This window comes from Zingiber officinale, chromosome 2A, assembly GCF_018446385.1.
Source record: "Zingiber officinale cultivar Zhangliang chromosome 2A, Zo_v1.1, whole genome shotgun sequence".
Lineage (NCBI taxonomy): Eukaryota > Viridiplantae > Streptophyta > Magnoliopsida > Zingiberales > Zingiberaceae > Zingiber > Zingiber officinale.
In genome coordinates this window covers 108,877,934-108,900,330 of record NC_055988.1, presented here as the reverse complement: position 1 = coordinate 108,900,330, position 22,397 = coordinate 108,877,934, and the positions used below count along the sequence as shown (strand labels likewise).

Here is a 22,397-nt window from a genome sequence, read left to right as displayed (position 1 = left end):
CATGAACTCAAGTTGCCCAAATCTCAAATATGAACTTCTTGCTGTATTCCCTTAAACCACTAGACTCATTTTGCAATTTTGAATAGTTTAGGTTTATTATGCTAAAATTGTTGCATCATCTCAATTACTCAAATCTTAAATAAAAATACTTCGGATCCTCTGTCCTTGAATTTTTCTGTTCCCATGTCCCCTGTCGATAGGGCAGACCAGATTACATTTCAAAGCATCATGACATCCTTAAGATGTGTGCAGTATTCTCGTGATGTACAAGGCATCCTTGAGATATAATCTGATCCGTCCAATCGACAAAGGGACATGGAGACAGAAAAATTTGGTGACAAAAGATCCGAACTCAAATAAAAACCTTACTTTATTCCCTAAACTGTAAAATGCATTTTTAAATTATTATTTTTGACTAATTTAGATAAATGTAACAACTTTTTCAAAAATGCTACACTAGTTCAAATTGTCAAAATGTCAAATATAAATTCTTAATTTGTCTCATAGATTCTCTCCACTTAAAAATGTTTCTAGCTCCTACAATTTCTTTTCTTTTTTAATTTAAAAAATTTAATTGCACACACACATATTAGCTAAAATTGCTACATAAAAAATCTAAATCACAACAAAAATGTGTATGTAATTAAACTTTCAGTTTTCATTATTTTCTATGGAAATTTTAATTTGAGAAACAATAATAAGAAAAACAAACTAAAGAATAATAATAAATAATTTATAGATAAATATTAACAAAATTCTTAATTTATAAGTAATGTTACGGTTTTTTAGATTGAAATTTTTTATTTTTTGTTTAAAGATAAAATTTAAAAGGGTGAATAAAATAAATATTTAGAATTGATTTTAGATATACTTAAATTTAAAATTTTAAAATAACAAAGTTAATAAAATAAATATTTAGAATTAACTTTTAAATATATTTAAATATATTTTATTTTATCTGTAATAAATTAAAAAATATTTTTTTTAAAAAAAAATATTTATGTCTTACTTTCCCATTCTTGGAAGCAAAGGAAACACGGTGGAAAAATTTTAATTTCAGAAATTCATTCATTAAAAATAATAAACTATCAGATATTTTTTTATCATAAAGAAAACAAGTAAAAAAGAAAGAGACTGAGAAAATCACTAATTTATTCCAGTACGCGTTTTAAGCCCAAGTCCGAACTGAGGCCTATGACAAGCTTCGTTTTTGTGGACCCCGGCCCCAAGCGCCTGAGTGCAAACCAGGGTTTTGGATTTGTACAAATAAATAAATAAATATCCTCAGCTTCGGTGCGCGCTCGCTCACTTCTTCCTCCATCGCGAAAGGCACATCAGATCAAGGGAGCGTTTGTGTTTGATTGGTCGCTCTCGATTTGGGGCGAGATGAGCCGGTCGCCCGCGACGGCGGACGGGAAGGAGTCTGGGCTCGACCGGTACAGCGCGCCGTCCGGATCGCTGCTCGGGGAAGCGGACGCGGCGGCGCCCTCGATCGGCCAGATGTCGGAGACGAGCTTCTCGGCGCCGCGAGGCTCCTACGGGGAAAGCGGTGCGGAGTTCTCCGCCAAGGTGAGCGGTGGCGGATCGGCTTTGCTCCGCCACAGCAGCTCGCCGGCGGGGTTCTTTTCCCAGCTCTTGATGGATGACGGTGAGCTTCCTCTCTTCGCATCCCTTGTTCGCACGATTCAATAATTTCTCACTTATTTACACGTATCGGTGTACGGTGTTTTGTTCGTAGCACGTAATCCTCAGCGAGAATACTTTTAATTTAGGCGAATCCGCTTCCGTCAATGCTCCGTCACAGTAACTGACAGCGCCGTTGGTTTGGGTGGGGTGGAGGTTGACAGGTTGTCTAGGGTTCAATGGACCAAATCCACATGGATGTGGATGATGGAGATGGCCGGCATCTGCCGAAGCCTGTGAACAGGCTCACGATAAGAATATCAAAAAGCTCACAGCATTTTTTTTTTCTTAAAAAAAAAATGTGGATATGAAGAGTCAAAGAGGTAACAGAGTTAGTGTAGGACCGTTACGGCCGGCTAGAAGGGGGGTTAAATAACCCTGTAAAATAAAAACAAAAATACTCTTCTCGAACTTTCAACAGAACACTTGCATCAAATAAAGTAAACGAAAAACAGAAAGTAAAAGGCTCACAGAGAGTTGACTTGGTTATAACCGGGGAGGTTGTTAATCCAAGGAAGATGTCGTACTATTATGTCCTTCTGGCAGAGAAGCCTTTTTACAGCAGTGAAGTGCACAACTAGAGAAGCTAAACTAAAGAAAGCGTACAAGTGTTGTTACAATGAGTTGTTCTGAATTTATTGAAAGCTTCTGGACCAAGACTACATTTATAGCCTTGGTCGGGGCGCCTGGAAGGTTCCGGATGCCCTGGGGGTAAATTTTATCCTCCAACGTTCAGATCGAGATTTGACTCGATCTGGTCAAAATTCAATCTCCGGGCTAGTCGAGGCGCCCCGGACTGCTCCGGGCGCCCCAGGCTGGTCCGGGCGCCCCGGACAGTTCCGGGCGCCCCGGACAGTTCCGGGCGCCCCGGACCCTAAGTCAACTCCGGTTGACTTTTTCCGTCTCGGTCCGAGTCTTCAACTCCGGTTCCGCTCGCTTGGGTGATCTCTGCCATCCAGAAAAGAGCTCACTCGAACCCAACTTCCGATCTTCTCGAGCGGGCTTCCCTCCGACTTCTCGTTCCTCGGAATCGCCGCATGTTTCCTTCTCGTCCGCCGGCGTACTCATCCGCAGTCTTCGTCCCTCGGACGCACCGCGTGCCGTCCTTCTCGCTAGCTGCGTCTTTTACTCCCTGAGCAATCTTCCGCTCCGTCTTTCGTCCCTCGGAACCACCACACGCTTCCTTCTTGTCCGCCGGTGTACTCTTCTGCAGCACCTCGTCCCTCGGACTGTCGTCCTTCTCGCTAGCTGCGTCTTCCGCTCGACTACCTGTGTTCCTAAGCTCCTGCACACTTAGACACAAGGTTAGAAACACACAGGACCTAACTTAACTTGTTGTTCACACCAAAACAACCTTGGGGTTCCAACAATCTCCCCCTTTTTGGTGTGAGCAACCCAAGTTAAGCTAGGGTAAAAATAGACATAACATAAACTTAACTAAATTTGCATTTAAGTGCAAAAAATAAAACAAGTTAAATTTTGGTCTACCTCCCCCTAGACTTATACTAATCCTTCTCCCCCTTTAATCACAAAAAAATGGGGTTTCAAGAAAAAATCTAAGGGTTAAAGACTTAGAAAATTTTGAAATCCTTAAATATTTGCAATAATTTTCACATAAACAGTCTTAAAAAAAATATTTTTGACAAAAGATTTTCTTAAATCTTTGAAATTTTTTCTAAGTAATTAAATTTCTAAGTCAATTTCACTTAAAAGTATTTTTCTAAGTATAAAAATATTTTGAGGAAAAAAAATGTTTGAAAAACTTTGAAAGTATTAATTAATTCTAATTTTAATGCTTTGATAGAAAGTTAATTAAACATTTATTTCAATATTTTGTCTTCCAGGTCGTGGCGAGACACTAGGCCTTCTTGGTTATTGGAGCAACAACCACTTCCTTAGACAAAGCCTTATAGAGAAATTCATTGTTTAATTTTCTCACTGGAAAGCGCTAATTTTAAGTTTAAAATTTAGACTAAGTAAAATTTAGGAACCCAATAAAGGTTCCAGCCTACTGGATTAACTAAAAAGTTTTTAGGGACACACTTTTTTGAAATGTTTCTAATTTGTCCCGGGTGATATCTAAAGTACCAATTTAAATTATTAGATCTTCTAAAATTGGTTTTAGATGAGCATGCATAATTTTTCAAGTTATCTATTTGAAGTTTCAAATTTTGATTTTCTAATTCCAATTTTTCACTTTCCAATTTTGATTTATCTAATTCTTCTAAGGGACAAGATTTAGCCAAAATTATTTTTAAATTTTTTATTTCCTTTTCTAATTTACAGCAGTCTTTAGTTAATAACTTAACGAACTTAAAAAGTTTATCGGGAGGAAGAGAACGTACCTGACTTACCTTGTCGAGTTCGTTGTCCGTGTCTCCCCCTGAACTGCTGCTTTCTTCTGACGAAGCTCCCCCTTCATCGATGCTCTCGATGCTCATCTCGGAAGAGCTTAAATCGCAGTCGTCATCTTGATGACTCGCCATCAGTGCGAGTCCGGAGAATGCTTTGACTTCTGATTCGGACAACGTATCGTCCCACGTCGCCTTTAGGGCCTTTCGCTTATGGATAGGCTTCTTACCCTTCTCCTTGTTCTTCAGCTTGGGGCAGTTGTCCTTGACGTGCCCTTCTTCGTCGCAGTGGTAGCAGCGGATTGTCCTTTTCTTCTTCCCCTGCGGATGGTTAGTAGATCTAGATTTACAAAGTTTCTTGAATCTTCTTACCATCATTACCATTTCCTCGTCGTCGAGAGAAGATTTCGACTCGGGTTTGTCTCTCGAAGCTTTGAGGGCGACGTTGTTCTTGGGCTCCTTCATTCCTGCATATCTTGACTTATGCACTTCAAATGTTGAAAAGAATTCTTCTAACGAATTTTTTTCTAAATCTTTAGAAATGTAAAAGACATCTACTAATGATGCCCATTTGGTATTTCTAGGAAAGGAATTCAGTGCGTACCTGAGCGAATCTCGGTTACTTACCTTTTCTCTGAGATTCGAAAGTCCGGTAATAATTTCTTTTATTCTCGAGTGCAGATGCGCGACTGACTCGTCTTCCCCAAGTCGATCTCTTCTGGCGAGCTTGGCTTCGGACGTCCCTTCGTGCAGCTCGAAAAACTTCTCCCAAAGTTCCTTTGCCGAGTCGTAGTGCCCGATCCTGTTGACTTCTTGAGGTGGAAGAACGCTTAGCAAATGGTATTCTGCTTTGCCGTTCGCCACGAATTCAGCCTGCTCCTTTTTTTGTCCATTGATATTTTTCCTTACTTTCTGGAGCTACAAAGCCAAATTCCATTGTTAAAGTTAATTCAAAGTCTGTTGTAAAAAATACCTGCATCAGATTCTTCCAGGTAGCGAAGTCCCCTTCGTATTTCGGCGGGTGGATGCTTGGTCCGGCCATCTCGTTGCTTCGTTCGGCGGTTAGTCCTCCTGAAGCGTCTCGGCTCTGATACCACTTGTAGGACCGTTGCGGCCGTCTAGAGGAGGGGTTGAATAACCCTATAAAATAAAAGTAAAAACACCCTTCTCGAACTTTCAACAGAACACTTGCATTAAATAAAGTAAACAGAAAACAGAAAGTAAAAGGCTCACAGAGAGTTGACTTGGTTACAACCGGGGAGGTTGTTAATCCAAGGAAGATGTCGTACTATTATCTCCTTCTGGCGGAGAAGCCTTTTTACAGCAGTGAAGTGCACAACTAGAGAAGCTAAACTAGAGAGAGCTTACAAGTGTTGTTACAATGAGTTGTTCTGAATTTATTGAAAGCTTCTGGACCAAGGCTATATTTATAGCCTTGGTCGGGGCGCCTGGAAGGGTTCCGAGCGCCCTGGGGGGGATAAATTTTATCCCCCAACGTTCAGATCGAGATTTGACTCGATCTGGTCAAAATTCAATCTCCGGGTGCCCCGGGCTGGTCCGAGCGCCTTGGACTGCTTCGAGCGCCCCGGGCTGCTCCGAGCGCCCCGGACAGTTCCGGGCGCCCCGTACCCTAAGTCAACTCTGGTTGACTTTTTCCGCCTCGGTCCGGGTATTCAATTCCGGTTCTGCTTGTTTGGGTGATCTTTGCCATCCGGAAAAGGGCTCACCCGAACCCAACCTCCGGTCTTCTCGAGCGGGCTTCCCTCCGACTTCTCGTCCCTCGGAATCGCCGTGTGTTTCCTTCTCGTCCGCCGGCGTACTCATCCGCAGTCTTCGTCCCTCGGACGCACCGCGTGCCGTTCTTCTCGCTAGCTGCGTCTCTTGCTCCCCGAGCAATCTTCCGCTCTGGCTTTCGTCCCTCGGAACCACCGCATGCTTCCTTCTCGTCCGCCGGTATACTCTTCCGCAGCACCCCGTCCCTCGGACTGTCGTCCTTCTCGCTAGCTGTGTCTTTCGCTCGACTACCTGTTCCTAAGCTCCTGTACACTTAGACACAAGGTTAGAAACACACAGGACCTAACTTAACTTGTTGTTCACACCAAAACAACCTTGGGGTTCCAACAGTTAGTGATACGGTTAAAATTTACCATCTTGTTGGAAAATTGCTAACGAAGTTTCCTTTGCGATGTGGTTGAATTTGCATGGATTAAGACACGTAGTCGGAAGTCATCGTGGTAAGACCCCGCTAATGCTTAAGTCATCATGCCATGAAAATAATAGAATAGTAAAAACATAGAAGAAAAAGAAAAGTTAGGGTTAGATGTCAAAATCCCCTCGTATCATTGTTACTTGTGCATTTATATGAATCATGCTCTGAAATCCTAAGGATTATTGGATCTTGGGATTATGGGTTATATGCTAAAAGGGCATTATCATCCGGGGTATCACTAGTCCCCCTTCAAGTTAGACTGAGGAGCGGAGTTGAATGAAGTTCGACTAAAGCATCTCATGATGTTGTCCTGCGTATGAAATGTGGTGTGCTTGGGTTGTTGTGTTATAAGAGCGACTCGGGAGGCTAGGTCGCTGAGTTGGACAAGGTTCTCGGGATGTTGAGTACTCATGAGTGACTTAGGATGTCACGTAGTGGGAGTGATTAGGGATGTCATGCGGCCATAGTGGGAACACACCGGTTGAGAGGCCTAGTTGCAGGAGCACTTGGGTCGAAATGCTAAGCAGCGGGAGGCTGAATCGTGTTGGGAACTCGGGCATATCAATACCTGGATGAAAACCATGCAACCTGAATGTGTTGGTGTGGAATGGGGCCACATAGGCCAACTTGACTAACTTTGTAGGGGATCATTGTCCTTGGATGTCATGAGTTGCCCTTTCAAATCGAATTGAGACGTAGAGAGGGGTCGAAGGGGAACTTTTCGTGATGGTGGGGTCGAAAGAGCAAAAGGCCGAGTTGGGGAGGTCAATTGCTAGGAACAGAGTTGAAGGAGCAAAAAGACCGAGCTAGATAGGTTGACTACTAGAGATAACTGTTGCAAGGAATGATTTCTCGAATAAAGCTAGCATCGGTTGAACTAGACGTTTAGAATAAATCGTAGGCATAGTGTAGGGGCCTTGGGGCTTGAGTAGATTTCAAAATGTAAACTTGTTTGGATGAAAACAATGATTATGTTTTAAAATGAATTTAATATATTTGAACTTGGTGTGAAGAAGCCGACCCTAAAGCTAAGGGGGAAGAATACAGAAAGATGACTCAATCCCTCGACTTGAAAGACCCGTCTAGTCGGGGAAAGAATATAAGAAAACGAACTCGATCTCGTTGAGATCGGGGAGAGTGTAATAGAAGATCAAGCTCGACCCCACAACTTGGATAAATTGATGAAGTCAAGAGAGAATAACCATGTTGATTATGAGATTGTGGGGTAACTCGCAACTATTTGAGAGAGTAAATAACGAGTTGATCTCGATACCATAGGGCAACCCAATTGTTTGTGAGAGGTAAGGCCGAATCAACCTCTCAGTGAAAGGAGGTAAGAATACTCGATCTTGAGACTTGCCTGAAAGAGGTGAGGCCAACTCAACCCCTTAGGTAGGTCTCGAGATCGAGCATTTTTCCCCCTTTCACTTGGGGGTCGACTCGGCCTTATCTTAGGCAGGTCTTGGGATCAAGGATTCTTTCATTCCTTCACTAAGGGGTCGACTCGAGATTGAGGATTATTTCCCCTTTCACTAAGGGGTCAATGTAGCTTTACCTCTCCCATACAGTTGCGGGCTGCCTTGCGGTCTTGGGATTGATTCATTATCTACTCTCCCAAATAGTTGTGACTTGCTCCGTAATCTTGGATCAACTCGTTATTTACTCTCTTAGATAGTCGCGGGCTACCTTGCGGTCTCGAAATTGACTTAGTTATTCTCTACCACTTCATTATTTTATTTGAGTCATGGGATCTAGCATGATCTCCTATTACACTCTCTATGGCCTTAGCAGGATCGAGTTGATCATCTTATATTCTCTTCCTGACTTCGTGGGTCTTTCGGGTTGAGGGATCGAGCTATCTTTCTGCATGCTTCCCCTTAAGCTTTATGGTCGACTTGTTCACACTAGATTCAATTGTATTTAATTTATTTCAAAACATAATCATTGTTTTCATCCAAGCAATTTTACATTTTGAAATCTACTCGAGCCCCAAGGCCCCCACATTGTGCTTACGATTTAGTCTAGATGCCTAGTTCAACTTATGCTAGCTTTTTTAATTTTTGACCAACTCTGCTAGCAGGAAAGCATTCTCTGCAACGGTCATCTTCAGTAGTAGTCGACCTATCTAGCTCAGTTTTTTTTTTTGCTTCTCCAACTCTGTTCCCTGTGATTGACTGACCAAACTTGGTCTCTTGCCCTTCCGACTCCACCATCAGGGAAAGTTCCCCTTCGACCCCTCTTTGCTCCTCAGTTCGACTTAAGGGGGGAGGGGGGAGGGGGGAGGGGGGAGTTGTGATATCGCCCGAGTCCCCAACACTATTTGGTCTACCGTTGCTTGGTATTTTGACCTAAAAGCTCCATATAACTGGACCTCCAGACCCGAGTGCTCCAAGTGAGTGGGCCTCCCAGTCACTCCTGCTGTGCGATGTCTTGAGTACCCTATCCAACTTAGCAACCCGACTTGTTTTCTATGCTTCTTGAGTCGCTCTTATAGCATAGCAACCCGAGCACACCGAGGTCCATACGAAAGACAACATTATGAGCTCCTTTAGTTGGACTTCACTCGACTTCGCTCCTCAATCAGAATTGAAGAGGGATAGTGATACCCTAGGTAATAATGCCCCTTCAACGCACAACTTGCAACGAACAACTCCGAGATCCAAGAACCCATTAGGGTTTTAGAGTATGATGTTATAAATGTGAATGGAAAAGGTGGAAAGGAAGAAGGAAGCTCCTTTGTGTATGAGTTTAGTTCCATGTTGGAAGTTTCAAGACACTTTGGTTGGTTTATATTGTTGCACATGCATTGATGATGTGAATAAATGCATGGGAAGAGACTCTCTCTCATGTCTCGGTGCGCTAATCTAGGACCCGGATTTGCACTGAACTAAGTTGACTCGTGTGCGATCATGACCTGTGTGCGTCGAATGCCGGACCGGTCGAGGCAAAATTTTTCCAAATAAATGAACTATAAGTACCCCGGGTGAGTTTTGATATGATCAATCAAGTTATGCTCTGCTTTTTGATGTCTTGTGTTTAAGTCCGCAGGGACTTAGGAACACAAGTAGTCAAGCGGAAGACGTAGCGAGCTAGAAAGATGACACAAGAAGCGAGTGAACAGACTCTATGCATCCGAGGGATGAGGAGTTGCGGAAGGGTACATCGGCGAACGAGGAGGAAGCGTAACACTTCGGAGGGACGAGAAACCGGGGAGGAAGACTGCCGAGGAGAAGGCCGAAGTTGAGTTTGGGTGAACTCAACTTTGGAAGGCCGTAGAATCACACAAGCGACCGGGCAAGTCAACTGCTAAGTTGACTTTGTCGAGGCGCTTGGACTAGGTCCAGGCGGTCGGACTCCATGCACCCAAACCAGTTCAAGGTGCCCGGAGTTGTCTAGGCCACATCAGCAAACTGTTGCTGAAGAGATTAGGACGGAATCCACGTCAGTCGACTCCAAACGCCCGGACCGGGTCTAGGTTCCCGGGAAGCACCCATAATCTTTAAAGAAGAACCGTTTCAGAGTGGATCAAGTCATCTGAGTCTAGGCGTCTGGACCGGGTCTAGGCGTTCAGGAGGTGCTACGTCAGCTAACGACTAACTTCGACCAATGGGCTATAAATAAAGTCTGGTCATCAAAGTTTGATATAACACACTCGTTCTTAATGTATTCTGGAATTTCATTTCGTACTCATAATTGCTGTAAGAAACTACTTCCCCTTCAACGAATGAGAACTTTTTAGTGGAGCTTTCACTGTCTTGATTAGCAACCTCCTCGATTGCAAACCAAGTAAAATTCTTGTCTCTTATTTTTATTTTAATTAAGTAATGTGTAGTTGTCCTTTCTAAGCCTGATAGCAAGAGAAGTACTAATTTGATTTGTAGGGCTATTCAACCCTCTTTAGCCTACTGATCAGGACCTTCAATTGGTATTAGAACAAGGTTTGCTTTAGAATGACTAACCGCCAGCTAAAGTAAAAGAAAAATGGTCGGATCAAGTATCTACCCACCAACGTTCGAGGGGGAGTTTCTTTTTTGGAAACGAAAAATGGAGGTATTTTTTTTAACTGACTTTGATATAATGCTTTCAATTAAATTTGATTTTGAAGTGCCCAAAAGCAAAGACGGAAAAGAACTTGAGGAGCATTGTTGGACTAAAAAACAACGCTATGAATTTTTGGCAAATGATAAGGCCGATTTCCATCTTTTAAGTGTGCTGCCTACTCAAGAACTCTAAAGAATCGATAACTACAATTGTGCCAAAGAACTTTGGGAAGTTCTTGGAACTCCATGAAGAATCAAAAGAGGTAGAATCCAACTCTTCGATGGATATTGATTTGTTTTCAGAAGACTCCAAGACCCCAGAGATTGTAGGAACAACACTAATAGCTGAATACCTATCTGAAGACGACGAAGCCACTTCGGAAGCAAGCAACGATGAAGGGGAGGCATCTACTTACGAGTCCGACACAGTAAGTGAGATACGTAATCTTCCTTCCGATCAACTATTTGAATGTATTAAAATATTTAGATTCAAAGAAAAATTATGCATGCCTCTTTGAAAATTTTGACAAATTTAAGAATGAAAATGAAAAACTAAAAGAGCAAATAGAATTGTTAAAAAAGGACCCTGTATTCTTAAACTCGAATTTCTCACAATTTTCAAATTTTAGAAATTATAGTAGGCTTAACTAGTATTTAAGAAACCATAGGGTAAAATTGCAAAATTTGTTAGAAATAGTATTCCAAGAAAATTTTTGATAAATCCAGTAGGTAAAAATTTATTTTGGGTTTCTAAATATGTTCTAAACTATTAAATTGATTTTATTTGCATGCTTAAATTTAATTTGATTTAATTTTAACATTGTTAGCAAATTTAATTATTTCGTAAACCTTCAGTTCATATTTTCAATTTTTTTTTTAAAAATAAAGATATTATTTGCCAATAGAAAATTTTTCCAAAATTTATTTACCGTTATATAATTCTTTTATGAATTTGTTAACAAAATTCGGATTTTTAAAATGAAAATTATTTCAAAAATTGATTTTCGAAAACCTTTATTTTTATATGATAATGAATTATGTTTTCTCTTAGATTAAAAATTTTCGAGATTTTTCGACGTATAATTAATTTTATATAAATTTTCGATTGAAAGCTGGAATTTTAAAAATTAAATTTTTTTGGAGATTAATTTTGAAAAACCTAATTTTTCGGCTAAAGGCTGTTTATATTTTGAATGTTTAGAAAAATCAGCAAGATTTTTAGATGATAAATTTTATTTTTAATCATTTAAATTCACAAATGATTAGTTATATTAAAATATATTTATTAGGTTAAAATAAAAATATTCCATGCATGAAAATTTTTATCATGTTTTGAATGCTTATGATTGTTATTGATAAAAATTTTCAGGATTTTCGATACTTTAAAATAATTTTAAAATATTTTTGTTAAAATTATAGATTAATTGATAAAAATTATTCTTTTTGAAAATTAATTTCGCTAAAAAGAAATATAACTGAAAATTATGTTTAAAACCCCTAGAAAATGTTCCAATATTCTTCTAACTTTTTTCGTATTTTCTCTAACATATTTTTTTATGTAATCAAAGGGGAGAAATTAAGGATTAAGTTAAAGGGGAGGTATATTTAATATATTTTTTTTCTTCTTGAATTGATTGCAATTTTATTTACTCGTAATAATTGCAAATATCAAAATTGTTTTATTGTTCGTTTTAATCCTAACATAACTTGGGTTGATGCACATCAAAAAGGAAAAGATTGTAAGTACCCCGGGTGAGTTTTGATGTGATCAACCGAGTTAAATTAGACTTTACTTTTTGATGCCTTGTGTTTAAGTGTGCAAGGACTTAGGAACATAAGAAGTCGTGTGAAAGACGCAGCGAGCGAAGATGGCATGGGAAGTGAGTCGACTCAGTGCATTTGAGGGACAAGGAGCTGCGGAAGAATATACCAATAGACGAGAAGGAAGCACAAGGCTTCCGAGGGACGAGAAGCCGAGGAGGAAGATTGCTCGAGGAGAAGGTCGAAGTTGGGTTTGGGTGAGCTCAACTCTGGAAAGCCGGAGAATCACACAAGCGACTGGACAAGTCAACTACTGAGTTGACTTTGTCTAGGTGCCTAGACTAGGTCCAGGCGGTTGGACTCCAAGCGACCGGAGCTGTTTGGGCCACATCAGCAAGCCGTTATCAAAGAGATAAGGTCGGAATCAACGTCAGGCGACTTTAGGCGCCCGGACCGGGTCCAGGCGCCTGGGAGGCCCATAATCTTTGAAGAAGAGCCGTTTCGGAGTGGATCAAGTTATCCGAGTCCAGGCGCCCGGGAGGTGCTACGTTAGCCAATGGTTAACTTCGACCAGTGGGCTATAATAAAGCCCAAGTCCTCAAAGTTTGAGACAACACACTCATTCTTAACTTCCGTATTCTGTAATTTTATTTTATACTCGTAATTGTTGTAACTGGCTACTCTGCCTTCAACGAAGGATAACTTTTTAGTGTAGTTTTCATTGCCTTGGATTAGCAATCTCTACGGTTACAAATCAAGTAAAATTCTTGTCTCTTACTTTTATTTATGTTTATTTTAATTAATTAATGTGTGTTTGTCTTTGCTAAGTTCGATAGCAAGAAAACTACTAATTTGATTTGCTGGACTATTCACCCCCTCTAGCCGGCCTATTGGGACCTACATGAACTTGTTTGCCACATGAATATCTTTTTACTATCTGCTCAAGAATGTAATGGAAGCATTAATCTGAAATCAATGGACGATATTAAACTCATTAATGGTGATTCCCTAACGTCTCGAGAATAATGGCCGACATTAAACCCAGCATTGAATTGTTATATCTTGGCCATTCATTACAACCATTGGTGAGCCCTCCTATAAAAGGAGGTCGTGAACAAGAGCAGAGGACGGAAATGGAAGCGAAAGCGAAAGCAAAAAAATTCCTCCACCTTCGTTCCCCGATTCTTTCCTCTTAGTCATGCATCCGCTTAGTTGAATTACTTGTGATATCACTCGGGTGCATTCTCAGTTCGCCACGAACAACTAGTGTTTGGTTGTGTGTGTGGTTCTGCCAATGTATCGTGGGAAACAGACGACCCGAAAGAATCTCGAAGCACAACCGGAGGTAGGGCAAATTTGTTTCAAGGAAAATGCATTGAGAGTAGGCCTCGACATCTTCCTCGGCAAATTCCTTTTCCGACTCGGCGACTCCGACTCCCGACTTCTGACTCGACGACTCTGCTTTCGGACTCAGCTATACGAAGCAGCAATCTTCCTGACAACCTAGTAGCTTAGCCTGACTTTCAAGGCCGAACTATCTGCTCAGGTTATCTCAACAAATTCAATATTTTCCCCCAAAATCTCCGACAATACATTGTCCAACATATGTTTCTCTATAAATTCACAGTTAATAGTGGTATGAGGGGATTTCTGATATCTAATCCTAACTTTTCTTTTTCTTCTACGTTTTTACTATTCTTTTCTTTTCATAGCATGGTGAAGCATCAGAGGAGCCTCATCGGGATGACTCTTAGTGCTCTCTAATATGTGGCAATCTATGTAGATTGAGTGTGGCAATCTATGTAGATCGCGTCACATCGCAATAGAAAACTTCATCATCAATTTCCAATGAGACGGTAGATTTTAGCCCTATCACAATCCATCCAACAAGGAAGTCAAAAAGAGAGTAAAGAAAACAACTTGGCACACATGGCCCACATCTTTGTTACCTGAGTCGTCATCTCCAAGACACACGATTGCCTCCACATTGGCCTCCCTCTTCTATGTGGCGTGTAGGTTGTCTACCTAAAAGGTGATTTTTATTACATCTAATTCAAATTCCTTTCTCTTTTATAATTTTTTTCCTCCTTGATCTGTTAATTATTTTTTCTCTTTCATCGTTATTTTTTTCCATTCTTCATTTGTCCACAAGGGTAAATGGATAGGAAAAAACTTCTTTACCTCTTTAATGTGGTTAATTTTTTTCATCCTTCACCTGTCACGAGATAAATAAAGAAAAAAATCCTTCTTAAAGGATGGTTAATTTTTTTGCCCTTCGTTTTGTCTACGAGGTAAATAAAGAAAATAAACCTCTTTAAGATAGAGGGAATAGATTGTTAGAAAAAATTATAGTTAGAAAAATTAAAAAAAATTAAATGTAATATAATTTTTTACCTTATAAAATATATTGCTATTAATTAAATTATTGTATATATAAATTTAATTTAATTTTAAACTTATAAAAAAATTCAAATTCAATTCAATTTTAACTTACTTGATATGTCATGTTTACTTGTGGACTTCAAATTTTTACTTAATAAGTATCAAATATTTTATGGGATAATATCAAAACTTAAAACATTTTTTATTAATATTTTTATATTTAAAAAAGTATCAAAATCTTATCAACATGGCACGATACGATACTGTATTATTCTGGTCACAAACCAAAGTTTTAGTACGGCTCAAAATTTTTAACCTTGGTTGATGGTATACTTTTATCCTTATGATTATATCATTTTCATCACTAATAATGATAAGAATGATAATGGAGTCTAGACTAGTAAGGCTTTTGCAATGACAACCTTGTTAGGGATGACAATTTCATCCGAACCCGATGGAGGATTCGACATCTGACCCGAATGGAGGAGGGTATGGAGGGACTATCAATACCCGATACCCGATACCCGACCCGAATACCCGATTAAATAATATATATATATATATATATATATATTAAAGAAAATTTTCTTTTTCCAAAATCAACTTACTATTTTTGTTGATATTAGGAGGAGACTATATAGATGTTTAATCTATTTTTTTAATTATATATATATATATATTTTAATAGGTTGTTAATTTTAATATATTTTTGTTGAATGATAATAGTTGGATAGAAAGAAGAAAAATTATAACTATAGAAGATATCCGATCATTTAATGGGTATGGGTATACCCATCGGAGATCCTATACCCGATGGGTATGGGGACGAAGGATATAGAATCCGACCCGAACCCGACCCATTGTCATCCCTAAACCTTGTAATGATAGGCAAAACCATTACAAATTAAGGTAGCTTTTGACGGTAATGAAAGTCATCATAGAAGGAAGTTTCATGACTATTGTAGTTTGTGATGAAACATTTTGTATTACAAAAGGGATTTTTGCAATGAGTTGTTTTGTCACCATTTCAAATATCGAATTTGCAATAGGATTCATGACAAAAATATACCATGATAATGGTATTAGTATCTGCAACAGCTCAATAGAACACGCAATTAGTAAAATATTTTTTAATTATCTACGGTGGTCTCATGACCATCACAAATAACATTATAAGCACAGTAAACCTTGAGCTATTGCTCTTTTTACTATCACATTGTTTGCCCCTTTCTTATTCTTCTCCAACCTTCTCTCCTCTTGTTTGACAAGCTCATCTATTGTTGCCCTTTGACAAGTCTTTTAAATAGATCCAATGATTGCCTTCCAAAATGGTCTAGGAAACATATATTTTAAATGCTTGTGAGAGTAGTCTCTGCATAAATATTTGATTTCTCACGCCCCTAAATTTACAATTTGAAAAATTAACACAACAACTAATGTTGGATGTGTACATGTTTGGGAACTTCAAAATGTGATATCGACTCACAAATAACTTTTTTGTGTTTTTGTAAGTATATATGCAGCATGTGGCTTCACTCTCTTCCCACTAGCGCCCTATGACTTTAGTTGATGAAGTTTATAACATAGAGGCAAATCAACACCAGATTACTGCCATTTTTTTTAGTTCTATTTTTAATGTCCATGACAGTGTAATTATCAAACACATTTTTAATCTCAACAAAATATGTCAATATGGGTGCCCTCGAAATATGCTTCATTTAGTCCAATTATAGGTCTTACCATAACCTCAAATTTTGACTCAATTGCATCGCTGAAAATTATGTTTAGTAATGTCTAACATCTCTGAAACACTCAATATTAGTGGAGGATTATCATGTTTTTTTATTCTATTAAAAAATACAGCTTATAGTTTTTTGAATGCATGGTTCGAAGGTAGGAACTGACAATGAGAATCAAGCCAAAAGATCTTACTATGCTTAAAGACAAAGCCTTTGCTCAGTTTGCATTGAGAAAACAAAAACAAAAGAGAAACCAATGCAAATTGAAATGTAAATGATAAAGTAAATACTAAATAGAAAGAAAATTCAAACCTAATTTATGTGTTTTGATAGCCTCTGGGTCCTACTTCACAACTTATGATCGTTCAGTGGGTCATTGAAATTTCATTAATTTCCTACATCTCAGAAACGATCCAAAGTTGGAGAACCCCCTTTTAATAACCTTTCTTTGCAAGAGAAGAACTTAGAACAGAAGAAGATTACAATGGGAGCAAGCCTAGCCTCTAAGCCCCAATATATAGCCTTCAACCATGTTTTCACCTCAAACTTTACAAAAACAACCGAGCCTTATTCCACTAGTTGGGGTTGACTATTTTTACTGAAACTTTAAAATAAATTATTTTTGGTTCAGTCAACTGTGTCGTGCTTCCAACTAATTGATAGTTGTCCTGCAACCACTTTACTAGCCTCTTCAGCAAACTATTTATACCATCACTCGATTGATCTTTGCAGCTAACCATTCTGTTGCAACCGTACAACTGCTTCACCAGACCACTCAAATCTTCCATTAGTCAATTGTGCAACAACAAATCAATAGGTTTATTGTAACAATAAAGTTGTTTCTTGAGTCAATTTGAGACGACATCAGTCTATTGTTAAAAGATCAATTGACTCAGACTTGTCATCAGTCGACTTCTCATAGTATTAGTCAATGGACTGGTCGACTACATTACAAAAGGCAAACAGGAATCTTCTATTCCTTTTTCATTTGTTGTCAACTGAATAGTCGGCTTATATATCAGTTGATTGAAAAACATATTCAGTCAGTTGAAACACTAAGACCATTTCTATGACGTAGTCAGAGTTTAATTTTACCCACGATTAGCCCACAATTACATGCATTTTCACACATCTTTTCACATATGAAATCCACATAGAACATCTGACTTCATATTGCTAAGAAATCTTGCTTTTGGGTTGTCCTCTTCTGCTAGACATCCAGTCGACCTTAACTTGCTAGTATCCTCTCAACTTTGATCTGCCGAGATTTTTGCTTGCCAAGCATTAAGTTATCTTGACTTACCGGAACTTCTAATATTACACCTACAACATTTGTGTCAAGGAATCCACACCATTTGACACACCTCATCAATAATCCACACATTCTAACTTAGACCTTTATCCAAATGTCAAAACCATCTAGGGATGTGATTGCACCAACAATTTTCGTTTGAAAATTTTACTTTTATAAACATTGAAGTTTTAAAAGTCATTAAATCGTAACATTTTTTGATACCCTATAATATCGATCCTACCCCAGGTAAGCAAGCCATGCATACATGACCCTATTCTAGGTCAGCATTCCCATTTACACATATGAAGGCCTTGGACCAAAGGATCAACCTTTCCACGAGGTTGTCAGGTCGATTGACCTTTCCTAGATGTTTGGCAAGACGACTGACCTCTTCCACTAGGTCAGCATGTTGACACTTATAGAGATTTGCAGAAAGTCACTAGCTATGTTAAGGACAAGCTTTGTTTAGCTCCCCACTCAGAACCCTTTTAGATTGCTATCGGACAAGCCTTCACTTTAGCAGCCAACTTCTCTGAATCGACCTTTCAATAGACCTTGACAGCTCAACTCAATCGTTCAAAGAGGTCCACCTTGGCATGACACCTAATATCCCGCTGATCTGACTACTCGAATTGACACCTTAGCTGTTCGACTCGACTTGAAGGGGGAGGGACTAGTGATACCCTGTAATGCCAATCCTACCCAGATCAGCAGGCTAATATGACCCTACTTCAGGTCGGCATTCCCACTAATGCATATAAAGTTATTGGACAAGAAGACCAAACCTCTCCCAGGCAGTGAGCAGGTTGGTTGACTTTTCCTAAGAGGTCAGCAAGACAGCCGATCTCTCCTAGGTGGTTACAATTTATTCTAAGTAAAATTAATTATATTATCATTAATAATTCAATTAAATAAATATCAAAATCACAATGACAATATGATACGACAATGAAACTATATCATTCCTGTCAAGTGACACTGCTCAGGATTTTAAACCTTAAATTTAAAAGGCTTGCGTCATTGTTAAATGTTGAAAGCCAGTCAACAGACTAATGGACCTCTAAAGACACTATTGCATTAGTCCAACAGACAATCATTACATCTCAACTATGACAATGGCTAACTAAATCCTCTTAGGCCTCCATCTCAAATATGGTTTCTGTCACTATATGAATCGATCTCAACTCAAAATGGGTAAGTGATATATAGCCAAGTCTAGCATAAGATCGAAAATGTGCTAAGTCGACATAAAATCCCTAATTTGGATTAGCATTGAAGATGCTGCCTGACACACCTGTCCCCAGAAGCTCAACTCATTTATGCATTGACTCCATGATCTTTGAACAACTTGAATGAAGCCCCTCTTTGACAATTGTTGCACATTTCAGCTTAAGTGTGCATCAGTGCTATTTGTGAACTTCTGATCCTTCCTCCAGGTAAAGACATGTAGCAAGAGTAATACGATATTATGATGAATTATTCAATTTGGAAGTTACTGAATGTGCATGAATAGGGAAGTTTAATCATGAATCAGTCAAGTGGACTATTCTCAGAAGAAATCAATGAGTCTGGAATTTCTGTCAACTGATTTATTGATTACTCAATGGTCTACCTGTAACTGCAGAAATCAGGAGTTATCCTCAAGCAAGCAATGACAGTGTTCACCCAATGACAAGTAGACATTTGAGATCTCAATGGAACTTCTCAAGGAATAGACTTTCACAAATCTCTGAAATGTGCATTCCTGAAGTTGGAGACAGTGTTAACTGCAGCAGCAGCTCAGATGAGGCTGCAGGGCATGCCACAAATTCCTATATTTCTGGCAATTTTCAGTTAAGTTCATGGACTGATAGCAACTCAGTTATGTTTTCTGCTGCTTGTGACCAGCGACTCAAAGACAATAATGGGGATAGACTTGGCAGTTTTAGTCGCATTGACTCTCAGGTAAGTTCAGCAAATTAACAAACCAAAGTTTGTGTCTACTAATGCAAGGGATATTTATCTACCTATACTGAAGACTAGGAATTATCTTTGTTCATGAGTTATGACAGAACAATTCTTGTGGTTATGAATAACTTCTATCATTTAGTTTACGTAGGACATTTCCTTGAAAAAGAGATTTAATAGAACATGCAGAAAAAAACTCTGAAGATGTTTCTCCTTTTTGGCAGTAAGTTGTGATTAATAATTCAAACCACTTATTCATTATACTTCATTAATTTCAGTTTAGCTTGCCTAGTACTTCCTTGGAAATATCAAATGTTGAGAATTATCTCCAGCTTCAACAAGAATCGATACCCTGCAAAGTACGAGCTAAGCGAGGTTGTGCAACCCATCCCCGAAGCATTGCTGAGAGGGTTAGCTATTTCTTATCCTCTTATATTTCCTATGATTGTTCACAAACAAGGCACAACAACAGATACCTTCATTTTCCAAGTCCATCCAATGTCTTTGTTTTTTAGTGTTTTTCATTTTTGAAACTGCTTCTTTTTCAAAAGAATTACCTACTGCTCATGTTTTATTAAATGGGTAATTAACATATCATCAACTATCTTTTATATGGAAATTAGGTATTTAAACTTTTTTTTGTGGAATGCAATCTAGCCTATATGCCAAATCAATTATATTGTAGGACAAAGTTTGTGTAAAAGGTAGCAAGTATCCATTAACTTTATATATTAACATTTAATTTTTTCTGACTTGTTATTTCTCTTGTAAATTTTTAGGAACGGAGAAACAGAATTAGCAAACGATTGCATAAGCTGCAAGGTCTAGTGCCTAGTATGGACAAGGTAATAGAAATACCTAAAGCATGTATGAAGCAAAAGCATTCTTATACTCTTTTTATCTAAGTGACTCATCTAGTCATTTAGTTTGCAAGTGGAGGATTTATGTTACTGGTTAATCTGTTATGGACAGACATCTAGGTCATAGTATTGATAAGGTAATTGAAACTCCTCAAATCATGTACCAAAGCAAGAGCATTTTCACGTGACTCAAATATTTTATACTTGTTCAGTTACTTATCGAATTCAGGTTACTGCTAAACCATTATGTTTCATGGGAAGAAGAACAGCTAATCAGGTTATTTTGATATCTTACAGCAAACAAGCACATCAGACATGTTAGAGTTGGCAATACAGTACATCAAGGAACTGAGAAGCCAAGTGCAGGTTGGTATCTACTGCACTTGGATATTCTTTTCAATGACTAATTCTTCAGTGTTTATTACAATACATGTATCGTTTTCTGGATCACAGAATATTCTAAAATGTTGTGATGGGCTTTTGAAGAAGTAAAAAACATGCATTTTCTCTAAGTTCTTGATCTCCCCATAATACTGGTCAGAATACTTAATTGTGTGGGATTAAAAAGATTTGAGCTAAAAATAATGGTTTCGTGGGTTCCTTGATAGAGGAGATATAAAGGAGTTTATAAAGAATCTCTTTTGTATCTAATGGTTCCATGGGTTCCTTGTTTCTATCTGCTTACACCTGTAAAGGTAGAGGAGATATAAAAGGGTTTATAAAGAGTCCTTACATCCTCTTCTACATGGTGCATGGATTTGAGCTAAGGTGACGGCTTTACCTTTTGCTCCAATGGATGTAGAATATGCATGGATGTGGGCTTGGCCAAGTGTGCACCAGGTTGGGCTAGACTTGGGATTAGGCGTGGGCACAACAAAACTCTGTGGGATGCTCTCATGACAGTGCAAACCCAAATAGTCGAGTTGGTCCCTGGCATGTGTGACCAGGAATTTTTTGCAAAATGTTTTTCTTGGATCAAGTTTTTCTTGAACAAGATCAAGTTTTTCTTGAACAAGTTTATTGAACCTTTTTTCAAGCCAGTTTAATAGCCTTTTGGGTTTGTAAATAAGGTTTTTATTAATCCTGGTTTTTATTGGATTCTTGTGTGGGCAACGACATAAAATCCTAGCTTATTTGCTTCTCTTCCTTGAGGAGCTTTATGACTAAAAAGTGCATCTTCTTCCTACATCAAGGGGTGCACCTATACAGAAAAAGTTGGTTATTGGATTCTGAGGGAGATTTCTGGACGAGAGGTTATATTCTCCCTATGGAGAAAGCCGACTTTTGCGGCACTTTAACTATTTAATAAGTCTTAATTTTTTTTCTTAGCTTTGCTATGCTTGCAGTATTCTGTTTTCTACATAAGTCTATTTGGATTTTGAATTTTCATTAAAAAACAATTCCTGTCAATTTTTACCTCCATGGATTCTGACAAATTGTGCAGCAGAGACAGTGAACAGGAACTCAAACAAAACTGGATCAAATTTCTGATCTACCCTAACATATCATGGGTTTATCTGTTGCCCACCATTACAACTCACAATCTCTTATGGAATTATTTGTTTTGGCAGAAACTTAAACAAGAACGAGCAGATTGTACATGCACCAGCAAGCAGTTGGTGGCTTGATATCTGATCCATTCATGCATAAGATTGACCATGTGGTAGAACAGTTTGTATTTTTTTTTTTCACTGCCTTAAGATCAGAAGAATGCTTTCTGAGCTTGTCTCATATTTTCACAGGGACTCCTAGTTGTTTTCTTTTGTTTATCATTTTAGCCCTAACTTTCTCAAATATTGTGATATGCTGAATCTTGTGTGAAACTTTAGTTTCCATAAGTATTGAATTCCGAAAAACTATATGTTTCTTTTGTTTGTTGCATTTTAAATTTTATTCAAGGAGAATGAAATGTTGCAAAGAGGTAGTCTAGAAGGTTAGGGAATGACAGAGAGAAAATTGTACACAGGATGAATCATTTGTATGCCTGTCATTCACTCACTCTCTCGCGCTCTCTCTCTTCCCCTCTCTCTCTTCCCCACCGCTGTCAACTGCATCTTTCATTGTATCTTCATTGCCAACTACATGTGTTTTTTCCCTTCAGCATGGTATGATGGTTAAGACATGTCATTTT

General features: G+C 38.6%; 1 protein-coding gene across 3 annotated transcripts; it reads left to right on the top strand.

Annotated features, from left to right (window-relative positions):
* Positions 1-1,285: 1,285 nt before the first annotated feature.
* LOC122041898 (transcription factor bHLH128-like) lies at positions 1,286-22,127 on the top strand. Of its 3 annotated transcripts, none has more exons than XM_042601761.1 (6): positions 1,286-1,648; positions 19,078-19,403; positions 19,739-19,816; positions 20,186-20,251; positions 20,564-20,632; positions 21,838-22,127. In XM_042601761.1, exons 1-6 carry the CDS (start codon positions 1,387-1,389, stop codon positions 21,892-21,894), a joined length of 858 nt encoding a protein of 285 aa, XP_042457695.1. In that variant the 5' UTR covers positions 1,286-1,386; the 3' UTR covers positions 21,895-22,127. The 3 variants fall into 3 exon arrangements, with proteins under 3 accessions (XP_042457695.1, XP_042457694.1, XP_042457693.1); XM_042601760.1 differs by having other exon boundaries at positions 1,290-1,648; positions 19,084-19,403; positions 19,685-19,816; XM_042601759.1 differs by having other exon boundaries at positions 1,290-1,648; positions 19,685-19,816.
* Positions 22,128-22,397: the final 270 nt, after the last annotated feature.

Excerpts from the sequence above, each read along its gene's own strand:
- LOC122041898 (XM_042601759.1), top strand. The coding sequence starts at position 1,387 with ATGAGCCGGTCGCCCGCGACGGCGGACGGGAAGGAGTCTGGGCTCGAC. Across the intron at positions 1,649-19,077 it reads CCAGCTCTTGATGGATGACG|CTGCAGAAATCAGGAGTTAT; the intron begins GTGAGCTTCCTC and ends GTCTACCTGTAA. Across the intron at positions 20,633-21,837 it reads AACTGAGAAGCCAAGTGCAG|AAACTTAAACAAGAACGAGC; the intron begins GTTGGTATCTAC and ends TTGTTTTGGCAG.